We start from the raw sequence: 12,955 nt of genomic DNA, 5'->3' as shown, positions 1-12,955 counted from the left end.
TTATTGATATTTCTCCTGGCAATCTTGATTCCAGCTTGTGCTTCTTCCAGCCCAGCATTTCTCATGATATACTCTGCATAGAAGTTAAATAAGCAGGGTGACAATATACAGCCTTGATGTACTCCTTTTCCTATTTGGAACCAGTCTGTTGTTCCATGTCCAGTTCTAACTGTTGCTTCCTGACCTGCATACAAGTTTCTCAAGAGGCAGGTCAGGTGGTCTGGTGTTCCCACCTCTTTCAGAATTTTCCACAGTTTATTGTGATCCACACAGTCAAAGGCTTTGGCATAGTCAATAAAGCAGAAATAGATGTTTTTCTGGAACTCTCTTGCTTTTTGATGATCCAGCGGATGTTGGCAATTTGATCTCTGGTTCCTCTGCCTTTTCTAAAACCAGCTTTAACATCTGGAAGTTCATGGTTCACGGATTGCTGAAGCCTGGCTTGGAGAGTTTTGAGCCTTACTTTACTAGTGTGTGAGATGAGTGCAATTGTGTGGTAGTTTGAGCATTCTTTGGCATTGCCTTTCTTTGGGATTGGAATGAAAACTGACCTTTTCCAGTCCTGTGGCCACTGCTGAGTTTTCCAAATGTGCTGGCATATTGAGTGCAGCACTTTCACAACATCATCTTTCAGGATTTGAAATAGCTCAACTGGAATTCCATCACCTCCACTAGCTTTGTTCGTAGTGATGCTTTCTAAGGCCCACTTGACTTCACATTCCAGGATGTCTGGCTCTAGGTGAGTGATCACATCATTGTGATTATCTTGGTCATGAAGATCTTTTTTGTACAGTTTTTCTGTGTATTCTTGCCACCTCTTCTTAATATCTATTGCTTCTGTTAGGTCCATACCATTTCTGTCCTTTTCGAGCCCATCTTTGCATGAACTGTTCCCTTGATATCTCTAATTTTCTTGAAGAGATGTCTAGTCTTTCCCATTCTGTTGTTTTCCTCTATTTCTTTGCACTGATAGCTGAGGAAGGCTTTCTTATCTCTCCTTGCTATTCTTTGGAACTCTGCATTTAGATGCTTATATCTTTCCTTTTCTCCTTTGCTTTTCGCTTCTCTTTTTTTCACAGCTGTTTGTAAGGCCACCCCAGCCAGCCATTTTGCTTTTTTGTATTTCTTTTCCATGGGGATGGTCTTGATCCCTGTCTTCTGTACAATGTCACGAACCTCTGTCCATAGTTCATCAGGCATTCTATCTATCAGATCTAGTCCCTTAAATCTATTTCTCACTTCCAATGTATAATCATGCTGCTGCTACTGCTGCTAAATCGCTTCAGTCATGTCCGACTCTGTGCAACCTCATAGACGGCAGCCCACCAGGCTCCCCCGTTCCTGGGATTCTCCAGGTAAGAACACTGGAATGGGTTGCCATTTCCTTCTCCAATGCATGAAAAGTGAAAAGTGAAAGTAAAGTCGCTTCAGTCATGTCTGACTCTGTGCAACCCCATGGACTGCAGCCTACCAGGCTCCTTTGTCCATCGGATTTTCCAGGTAAGAGTACTGGAGTGGGGTGCCATTGCCTTCTCCTGTATAATCATAAGGGATTTGATTTAGGTAATACCTGAATGGTCTAGTGGTTTTCTCCACTTTCTTCAATTGAAGTCTGAATTTGGTAATAAGGAGTTTATGATCTGAGCCACAGTCAGCTCCCAGTCTTGTTTTTGCTGACTGTATAGAGCTTCTCCATCTTTGGTTGCAAAGAATATAATCAATCTGATTTCGGTGTTGACCATCTGATGATGTCCATGTGTAGAGTCTTCTCTTGTGTTGTTGGAAGAGGGTGTTTGCTATGACCAGTGCATTCTCTTGGCAAAACTCTATTAGTCTTTGCCCTGCTTCATTCTGCACTCCAAGGCTAAATTATGGGAGTAGGTCTGGTGAGGTCTTTACAACCTCCAGACATTCTTTTAATTCACTGGAGAGTATATAACTCCATCGCTAACACTAGCAAGCGGTACTCTTTCCACCCCCTTCTGATGTCTATGTCAGAAGCTTTCTCTGTCTCCTTTATAAACTTTATTACCAAAAGCTCTGAGCGATCAAGCCTCGTCTCTGGACTCGGATTGAATTCTTCTCTGGAGGACAAGAATCCCAGCGTCTTTGTGTGATTCAGCAACAACCTTTCATCTTGGGGGCTTGTCTGGGATCCTTCAGGACAAGGTAAGGATGCTTGGAGCTCTAGTTTTTGTTCTCCTAGCGAACATGTTTTCTGCTGTACTTTACTAACTCTACGGTGTTTTGCGTGAACGAATGAAACACCCTGCGTGAAGCAAGTGAGGAGCCCTGCTCTGCGGTTCCATGGTGACCTCATACGGCTTATGGCAGAAACCTGTCAGGGGTTTATACCGACCTGCCAATGCCAAGAGGCACCCAACATCTCCTTCGGTGACCGACCAGAAATGGGCAAAACATGTGGACTGAACTCTCCTTTCTCGGTCAAACTTTTCGGTCTCTTTGACCATTTCATAACTCCTTGGAAATTAGAAGTACGAATCTAATCTGTTGGATCACAGACTTCCAAGAGACTTGTGAAAAAAAAAAAAAAAGAGAGACTTGTGATTTATGCTGGTAGTGTGTACTATGACTTAGGTCCCAAATTTGGATTGGTAGCCAGGAAGCACCTAGCCTCACTAGAAATCGAAAGTTTGGAAGTTAGATGGAGCTCTGGCTACAAGGAACTAGGTTACTCAGATTGAAACTACAATGGGTTTTTTTCCTTTGGTAACACTGGCTCTTAGTGGGCCAGAGGAGGCTCTTATACTGGTGTGGTGATGCTTGGAAGAAACATTTCAGTTTTACGTTTTTATCAGTCTTATTGTGGTCAGAATATACTCAGGGTCATGCATAGGCACTCAGGTGACGAACGTTTCTCCCAGCGGTTTAGCCTGGGAGGCATTTCGGAAGGTTACTCTGATTGCACCCCGGGTGGCCTCAGAGGCAAGCAAGGTTTTAATGGTGAGGAGCTGGACGGCAGTTAGGGATGCCTTCAGGTCTACCCCCGGTGCATCTCCACCACGTCTCTTTGTAGAACTGGGAGGGACGAGTAGGTCGCCTGTGTCAGTAAGGGACAGACTAAGTCCAACTAGGGAAGGAAAGCTTTGGTGTAAAGTCTGTCTACACCCCCATTTAGAGCAGGGAGGGATGTCTCCGGTAGAAAGATGGCCCTGGTCCCTTTTTTCCTCTCTTATAGATGGGAGCTAACAATTCCAGCCTCACTCCTTTGAACTGTATCCTGAAAAACTGGGATAGATTTGATTCCCAGGGCTTAAAGAAGACACACCTGGTCTTCCTACATGATACTGCGTGGCCACGGTATCCAATGGAGGATGGCGAAGGATGGCCGGTTGGAGGGTCTCTTAAGTATAAAACTGTTTTACAATTAGACCGGTTCTGTAGAAAACAAGGGAAATGGGTAGAAGTAGCTATGTGTTGCCCTTTTTCTGTCTGCGAAATATGCCAGACTTACGTCCTAAGGGTACAGATTTGTCACACCTTAGTCACCCTAAGGGTGACTCCTCCAGCTCCCTCCAGTCCTCCTACTTTGCTAGATGAGATGGAAGACAGGAGACAAAGAGATAAAGAAAAGCAGGTTTCTCCAATCTATCCCTGGGATCATATGCGCAGAGCAGCCAGAGAGACTGAGGAACAGCCACACAAGCTGTTGCCTCTTCATGAAGCACCCACTGGGAGAAATAATCAGTCTATGAGAGTTAATAAGCCTTTTTCTTATCATGAAATACAAAGAATCAAGGAGGATATAGGAGACTATTTAGAGGACCCAGAAAAATATATTAGAGCTTTTAAAGGTGTTACTCTGCTTTATGACCTTACTTGGAAGGATGTGATGTATATCTTGGGACAAATGCTGACTCCCTACTCAAAAACTCGAGTTCTGGGAAAAGCGGTCACTTATGGAGATGAATGATTTGATAATGAATCAGTACGGAAGAGGGAGGACGAGATAACCACCCTCCCCACTGGGAATCAGGTGGTCCCAACTACAGAACCAGACTGGGACTACAACACAGCTAAAGGAGGATGGGATCAGAGTCATTTTGTTAGGTGTATTCTTGAAGGACTCAGGCAGGCGCGTTCTAAGCCTTTAAACTATGGCAAATTGGCAAACATAGAACAGGAGGAGAAGGAAGCTCCTAGTAAATTCCTAGATAGACTGAGAGAAGCCCTTTGAAGATTCACTGAGACTGATCCCGAAAGTGAAGAGGGAAAAGTGATCTTAAAAGATAGATTTCTCACTCAGTCAGCTCCAGATATAAGCTACTGAAATGGGCGTATGGACCAAATCAATCTTTAGATAATCTGTTACAACTGGCTCAGACAGTCTATTATGGTAGGGAATATGAGGAAAAGAAAGGCAGAAAAAGACAAAGGAAAAGGCAGAAGCCCTTGAAATGGCTGTTCTTAAACAGCCTGAGAAAAATGCCCAGAGGGACCCAGGTGAAAAGGGATGGGCTTGCTATTACTGTGGAAAGGAGGGGCATCTGAAGCGGAATTGCCCTCAGGCACCTAAGCCACCCCCAGCTCCATGTTCGGTCTGCAAAGGACCACACTGGAAGAGAGACTGCCCCCAGAGGCGTAGGTTTCACGGGTTGGACTCAGGACTTGAAGGTCCCCACACAAGCTCCCGCCCTAATTACACCTGAGGAACTCATACTATCAATAACTGTGAGGGGCCAATCTGTCAATTTCCTTTTAGATACTGGGGCAACTTACGCCGTACTTACTGAAGCCCCTGGCCCACTTTCTTCCCGATCCGCTTCCATAATGGGACTGTCTAGATGAGCCCAAAGATGGTCCTGATCATCTATGTGAGCCTACTTCTGCTGACTCTAAAAATCCAGAGTCTGCCCTTTGATCCTCAAGACAATGCCTTCCTGTCCTGGGCTCACTCCTACTCAGCATTTCACAATCAATCTAACTGCTGGGTCTGTGGAGCACGGCCTTCTTCGTCAGTGGAAGGCTTCCCATGGTGGACATCTCCACTTCAAGGAAAAGACTTTCTCCAAGTCTGCGAATACCTTCGACAACAATCATATGTGATGCTTCTTCTTCAACTGATGACATCTAACAATCCTAAGAAGGACTGATGTAACTATGGACATAACGTGACTTTTAAACTATCTTAATTACAATAATTCTGATTGTTCTATTTTTGCTGTTTGTTTCCTGCATTTGTAACTGTGTAATTGGATTTGTTTCTAGTTTTTAAGTTACAAATGGTTGTCCAAGCTCCTACGGTGCCACCAGCCTCCTCCAACTATTACTTGGGGCCCCTGGATCAGAGACCCTCAATATGAGCGTTAGGAGAATATGTTGTCTCAACAATATAGGGACCACATCCCTAAACAGCAGGAAGTAGTTATGGAATGAAAATGACGCCTTTTCCCTTGGCAACATAATTCTCCTAAAAGAAAAGAGGGGAATGAGAGAGTCATTTCCTAGGCAGGTTGATAAGAAGTCTAGGGGTCCCCAAGGAGAGCGGGGTCTGGAATTCTCAAGGAGGAAGAAAGGACAAACTTTTTTTTTACCCTCTACATTCCTTAGGATTATGTATCCTGCCTGAGGACAGTCTCTGGATTAAACCTTCTGGCTAATCCTGTTATCTTAAAATGTAAATTATGGGAGTAGGTCTATATAACAATAATGTATCCTGCCTGAGGATAGTCTCTGGATTAAACCTTCTGGCTAATCCTGTTATCTTAAAATGTAAATTATGGGAGTTGGTCTGGTGAGATCTTTACAACCTCCAGACATTCTTTTGATTCATTGGAGAGTATATAACTCCATTGCTAACACTAGCAAGCAGGTACTCTTTCTACCCCTTTCTGATGTCTATGTCAGAAGCTTTCTCTATCTCCTTTATACTTTAATAAAACTTTATTACACAAAAGCTCTGAGTGATCAAGTCTCGTCTTGGGCCCCGGATTAAATTCTCCTTCAGAGGCCAAGAATCCTGGCATCTTTGCATGATTTAGCAACAACCTTTCACTTCCAATGAATATTCAGGGTTTTCTTTAGGATTGACTGGTTTGATCTCCTTGCAGTCCAAGAGACTCTCAAGAGTCTTCTCTAACACCACAATTTGAAATCATCAATTCTTTGGTGTTCAGCCTTCTATATGATCCAACTGTCACATCCATGGGCTTCTCTTGTAGCTCAGGTGGTAAAGAAATCTGCTTGTAATGTGGGAGACCTGGGTTCGATCCCTGGGTTGGAAAGATCCCCTGGAGAAGGGAAAGGCTATCTACTCCAGTATTCTGGCCTGGAGAATTCCAAGGACTGTATAGTCCATGGGGTTGCAAAGAGTTTGACACGACTGAGTGACTTTCACTTTCTCACATCCATACACAATTATTGGAATAAGCACAACTTTGACACCAGGGACCTTTGTCAGCTAAGTGATGTCTCTGCTTTTTAACACACTGTCTAGGTTTGTATAGCTTTCTTTCCAAGGAGCGAGTGTCTTTTAATTTCATGGCTGCAGTTACCACCTGCAGTGATTTTGGAGCCCAAGAAAATAAAATCTGCTTACTAAGTACATGTATCTAAAATCAATACTAAAGAAGGTATCTAAAGAAGGTGGTCTTTCACTTACCTTGGAGAACGAGTTATTAGGTGTGAGCGAAGGTTTGCCACAAGGCTCCACAATGTGAGGACCTGAAGGAAGAACAGAAAGAAAAAGATGAGCCACTCAGAACCACATTAGGGATAATAGTGAAAGAAGACCGACAATTTCTAAGCATGTTCTTATTTTTATTAATATACCGAGAGGTCATAACACCATGTGATTTTAAATCAACTAGATGGAATCAAATCTTAGAGGAGGGTTTATTCCACGGACAAAGTCAACTAGTTTTCTTTAAAAAAAGAAAAAAAAGTTGGTATAAAAGCTCAGTTTGGTCTAAGTGTTTCTACTATTTGAAAATGAATATAGATTTTCCCAACTAAATGGGAGAGAAATCATAGGTGCTGAACTACAGTCACCGGAAAGATAGCAGATCCTTTATCTCATTTCACAAAGACTATCGATTTAACACAGGAAAATAAGTATGGATATAACTGGAGACTATGTTTCTAAACCAAATGCTGATTTTAACTCTTAGCCCTCAGCACAAAAATTCAATACAAATATTAAAAATGAGATTGTTTTCTCTACAGTTAAAAATGTATGTATTTGAAAAAATTAAGATTATTTCTAGGAGATACTTTATTAAATTGCCAGGAAAAATAATTAAACAGGGTACCAAAAATTGAACCACTCGTTCAAAGGAATCATATTGCAATGGTATGAAACAAACAGTTTATAATTTGCAACCTCTCCCCTGTCCCTGTTCTCTCGCCCTCTGTCCTCAGGCAACCACTGATCTGCTTTGGCACTACAGATTAACTTGCATTTTTGTAGAATTTTGTATAAACTGAATAATATAATATGAATTCCTTTTTGTATTATTTTGTATTATTATTATATTTGGTTTCTTTCACTCAGCATACTTATTTTGAGTTTATTTTAATTATGCTGTTGCATGTATCAACAGTCTATTCATTTTTATTGCTGAGTAATATTCTACTGTTTGAATATATTATTGGGTTGGCCAAAAAGTTCATTAGGGTTTTTCCATAGGCTGTTTATACAAACGGTTATTCATTCAACAGTTCTTGGTCATTTGAGTGGTTTCTGATTTTGGTAGTTACAAAGAAAGCTGCTAAAAAAATTTCTGGACAAGTTTTTGTCTCTGGATATATGGTTTCATTTCTCCTGAGTAAACAAAGAAGTGGAATGACTAGATCACACAGTAGGTATGTTAAAATTTTTAAGACATTGGCAAACTGCTTTCCAAAATGGTTGTACCATTTTACATATTCAGCATTGCAAGAGAATTCCTATGAATGATATTATATGATTTTTCAGAATTCATAAAGAAATTAGGTCAGAGAATCCCATAAAGACAGATTACTAGGCAGTTTCTACAAGGAGGGCAGGGCACAGCTACTTTCCTCAGGCTTGAAAGTTACAAACTTCTGAGTTGTCTCGGAGGTCACTAGACAAATGCTCTCCTGACTGTTGTGTGACCTAGTCTGACTCTACTGTGAACCAGAATTATCAGAGAGCAGCAGGAAGGGCCCCTAAGGCATTCAAGATAACAGAGGAGGAGAGAAACAGATGTGTTTTAGCTTTCAGAAGATAATCAAACCGTAGCTGCAGCTGTCAGATTTCTCTGAGCTGTTTTGGTACTTAGATACTACTGCGCTTCCTGGGTGGCTCAGAGGATAACAAATCTGCCTGCAAAGCAAGAGACCCAGATTCGATCCCTGGGTGGGGAAGATCCCCTGGAGAACGAAATGGCAACCTACTCCAGTATTCTTGTCTGGACAATCCCATGGACAGAGGAGCCTGGTGGGCTACAGTCCATGGGGTTGCAAAGAGTTGGACACGACTGAGCTTCTGAGCATGGTGGTGGCCAAATACCCTAAAAGTTTAGCTCTATAAAGAAGTACTGGATTTACATTTCAAACACTCTAAGTTTGACCACATTCCCCTGTGCCTAACATTCTTATATGGTATGAATACTGCCAATAAAAGCTACATTTACCAAGTCTGATTATGTAAATGAGAGCATGGAGTCAGACATCTTAGGTTTAAATTCTGCTTTGACTATTTATTTATCCTTTGAGCTTGGGCAAGCTATCATACTTTTCAGGGCCTTGGCTTTTGCTTCTATAAAAGGAGGATATAACAGTCTCACAGGGTTGTTGTGAGTATCTGAGCACCTGGAAGAATGCTTAGTCCAGAAAAAGCATTAAATTAATCTTAACTGCTGCCACCACTATTAATACTATAATTTCTATTACTATGCTAGATTATAAGACAGATGCTTTGTTTACTCATTGCTATACTCACAATGCCCAGAACTCTGTCTGTCACAGAAAAGAAATTCAGTAACTGCCTGAATAAATTATTATGTGACAATCATTGTAATAAGTTGACATATTATTGTATTTATGCCTCATTATAACCTTATAAGGTAGATACTTTTATAATAATCTTTTCATCTCTATGGTAGAAAACAGAGGCTTAGATATAGATCAAGTAACTTCCTAAGGTTACACGGGACCTAATGAACTCAGGTCTGTCTGGCTTTAAATCCTAGGGTCCATGCTGCTCCACTCTTTCCTATCATGCACTGAATTTTAGACAAGCTTTTATTTAAATGTCACTTTTTCACTTAGATTCTACAAAATAGTCTGTAAGGGCAATAGAACACTATATTGACAGTACCCAAACTTGCTTTTGGGAAAAGATAGTTACCTCTCCATAAGTACTTGTATCATAAAAAAAAAAAAAAAAAATCACTGTATCCTTACCATTGGCTTTGGCTGACTTTGAAGCTGAAAGAGCAGACCCCTTGGAACTGGGAACCACTGGATGACCATCTCTGTGTTGTTTAAAATAGAAAAAGAAAGAAAACAAAATTGTAAATTATTTAAGATATTTGCTTAAGTATCCTTCAAACTATCTATTAACCATTTTCCCTCGAGTTTTATTTTGGATGGGCTTCATGGGTCCGCTTCCCTGGTGGCTCAGAGGTTAAAAAGTCTGCCTCTAATGTGGGAGACCTGGGTTCGATCCCTGGGTTGGGAAGATCCCCTGGAGAAGGAAATGGTAACCCACTCCAGTATTCTTGCCTGGAGAATCCCATGGATGGGGAAGCCTGGTAGGCTACAGTCCACAGGGTCGCAAAGAGTCAGACACGACTGAGCAACTTCACTTCTCTTTCACTTTGAGGGGTCTATGTACTTTCTGATGCTGTAGACAAGATTTTATCAGTCTTCATCTATATATGCTGGAAGGAGATATTTGTGACTGAAAAAAGATTAAGAATCACTTCTTTAAATAATAAAATCACAACTGGCTAGTTTGTAGCTGGAAGCAAGATGAAGGGGAAGGTAAGGGGACTACTCCAGTATTTTGGCCACCTCATGTGAAGAGCTGACTCATTGGAAAAGACTCTGATGCTGGGAGGGATTGGGGGCAGGAGGAGAAGGGGACGACAGAGGATGAGATGGCTGGATGGCATCGCTGACTCGATGGACGTGAGTCTCAGTGAACTCCGGGAGTTGGTGATGGACAGAGAGGCCTGGCATGCTGCAATTCATGGGGTTGCAAAGAGTCAGACACGACTGAGCGACTGAACTGAACTGAACTGAGCTGAGCTGTATCTTTAGTGACTTCAGCAAAGACGAAAGTAGATGAAAAAAACTGATTTTAGACCTGAGGAAAGGGATGTTCTGGCGGCTCAGATGGTAAAGAATCTATCTGCAATGCGGGAGACCTGGGTTTGATCCCTGGGTTGGGAAGATCCCTTGGAGCAGGAAATGGCAACCCATTCCAGCATTCTTGCCTGGAGAATTCTGTGGACAGAGGAGCCTGGCAGGCTACAGTCAGTCCATGGGGTCACAAAGAGTTGGACACGACAGACTGACCAACACTTCCACTTTCTTTTTCAAGAGATGCTCTAGTAATCTGGAGGCAAAAAATTCTAGATCTATGGTTAGTAGAATCAGAAAAACATTTTCCCAGGTTGTCTGAACACTTCTCTCCTCCACTAATTAACATTCAGCTACATTTATGAAAATAACTGTAGGCAATCAAATTTTTAGAAATATTGAGGGAAACTGGTCAGGAATTATGTTCAAGGGGAAAAGTATACAATCGAACTTAAAGGTTCAGAAGGAGAAATAGGCTTATGATCAAATGATTTATTAACTGTTCCTATATGGTGGAATACATACTATGTAAAGTCCATCCTGCGTCACAGACACAAATGTGAATTTTTCTTTTATGTAATATAAGACTGTAATCTAAAAAGCCTGGGTTCATGTCCTTGTGGAAGGCAGAGTAATGGCTCGAAAGATGTCTGCATTATAATCCCCAGAACTTTTGAATATGTTATCTTACATGGCAAAAAGAATTTGGCAGGAGAGAGTAAATTAAAGATCTTGAGACTAAGAGATTATCCTGGATTATCTCATGATATCACAAGGGTCCTTATAAGTTAAACAGGAAGGTAGGAATGTCAGAGTCAGACAGACAGGATGACCAAGGGTGCTGTGATCACTGGCTTTAAGGATGACTGAGGGCCATGAGCCAAGAAAGATGGCCAGTGTCTAAAAGGAGGAAAAGGCAAGGAGATGATTTTCTCCTTTGGAAGGGATGCAGCTCTGCTAACACTTCGATTTTTAACCCAATGAGACCGTTTTATATTTCTGGCTTCCAGAACTGTTAAGATAATTAATTTTTATTGGTTTAAGCCACTAAATTTGTAGTCATTTGGTAGCAGGAAACTAACACATACATTAAAAAAATTTATTTCCATTATTAAGTGAAAGAAAAGTTGCTATTTGCATTTCTTATAATGGGAAATGGTCAGAAGGTATAGTGGATGCGAGTCTATGCCTCATTGGTTGTAGATATGAGGTTCTGGGAGGACAGACTGTGTTCCAGCTCTGGGAATCAGGTAGGACTTGCCAGGGCCAACCAATATATTCTCATTCCTTTGCCTCATCAGGACTCATCTGAATTTATGTCTAAGGCAATCAGCATACAGTCCTTGCTTTACTACTATGATCAGTGAGAACTGTCTGAAGATTGGTCTGGACAGTGTGGGATGCACATGAGTCACGAAACTGACACAGCCATTTGACCATCATGAAGGAAACATGTAATCTTTACTAATTCCCCATCCATTTAGTCTGTGAATTACTAATTCAGGAATATCTTTAAGAGAATCTAACGGCCTGAAATGCATGTGCACACACACAAAAATCCATGAATAATGGTGGAGTACCTTGTAGCTTTCAGCACCACTGAAGGAAGTGACATGTCTAATGTTCTCTTAGCTTCCTCCAGAGTCATTCCTTGTGTGCTGACTCCGTTCACATAGTGGATGACGTCTAGGAGCTGGAGATTACCCTCTGTGGCTGCGATTGACCTCGGACTGATATCACTAACATACACCACTTGATGCAGGCTGTCACGACCTCCAGATAAGGAAAAACCTTCAGGAAATAGAAAAATATTTGTTTCCTTAGGCTTAACAGTATGTACTTTTAATCTATCCAAGAAAAGTCACACTGCCCAAAGCTTGAATTTGCCATTACCCAACTCCTCTCTGTTGCACGTAAATGTGATATCAGGTAGCAAATGAGGCAGCACCGGCATCCTGGGTAATTCCAGAACTCGGCCAAGAACTAATCTGACTGTCCTGGGCGCAGCTCGGAGTAGGTTCACTGCATCTGTGTGAGTCATGTTTGTAACATCTGTGTCATTAACCTACAGAGATGAGAAAGGGCCAAAGTGGGATTACAGTTTTTGGAACACAGAAGTTGCTGACAAAATATAGTAATTTCCCTAACTTTCCATATAATCTATTTTGGCTAGTAGGAGATTCACAATGAAGAGTGGTCTCTAGGGACACTTCCCTGGTGGTCCAGTGGTTAAGAATGTAGGAGACATGGGTTTGATCCCTGGTGGGGGAACTAAGATCCCACATGCCACGGGGCAATGAAATCCATGCAGTGCTACTACAGAACTTGCACACTGCAATTAGAAGAAGCCCACGTGCCACAACACGAGAAGACTGCATGCTGCACTGAGCAAAGCCCCCCATGTGCTGCAACAAAGACCCCAGTGCAGCAAAAAAAAAAGAGAGTCTAGTCTCTAGTTTACTAATAATCTTCTTTACTGTGGAAATCATGAGCACAAAGACCAAGTAATTATAAATGAAATAATAATGCTATTACTATTGCTAATACAGATGTTATTACTTTGCTAATATAGAAAATTTATTCTTAGAGCAATTTAAGAAACTTTCTGAGACTCAAGATTGCTTGTTTAAAGTCTTTCCAAACTATGACTATATAAAGGCCT

The 12,955-nt window shown here is 41.5% G+C and overlaps 1 protein-coding gene across 11 annotated transcripts in view; it reads right to left on the bottom strand.

Annotated features, from left to right (window-relative positions):
• PTPN13 (protein tyrosine phosphatase non-receptor type 13) overlaps positions 1-12,955 on the bottom strand; it is a 221,429-nt gene that overhangs the window by 28,694 nt on the left and 179,780 nt on the right. For all 11 annotated transcript variants that reach the window (XM_070372644.1, XM_070372650.1, XM_070372648.1 and 8 more), the window contains 4 exons: positions 12,187-12,358; positions 11,874-12,084; positions 9,391-9,461; positions 6,623-6,684 (listed from right to left, as the gene is read on the bottom strand). In XM_070372644.1, the coding sequence (XP_070228745.1) occupies positions 6,623-6,684; positions 9,391-9,461; positions 11,874-12,084; positions 12,187-12,358 (516 nt within the window). The remainder of the gene's footprint in view (positions 1-6,622; positions 6,685-9,390; positions 9,462-11,873; positions 12,085-12,186; positions 12,359-12,955) is intronic.

This window comes from Bos mutus, chromosome 6 (genome assembly GCF_027580195.1).
Source record: "Bos mutus isolate GX-2022 chromosome 6, NWIPB_WYAK_1.1, whole genome shotgun sequence".
NCBI lineage: Eukaryota > Metazoa > Chordata > Mammalia > Artiodactyla > Bovidae > Bos > Bos mutus.
This window is presented reverse-complemented; position numbering and strand designations above follow the sequence as displayed.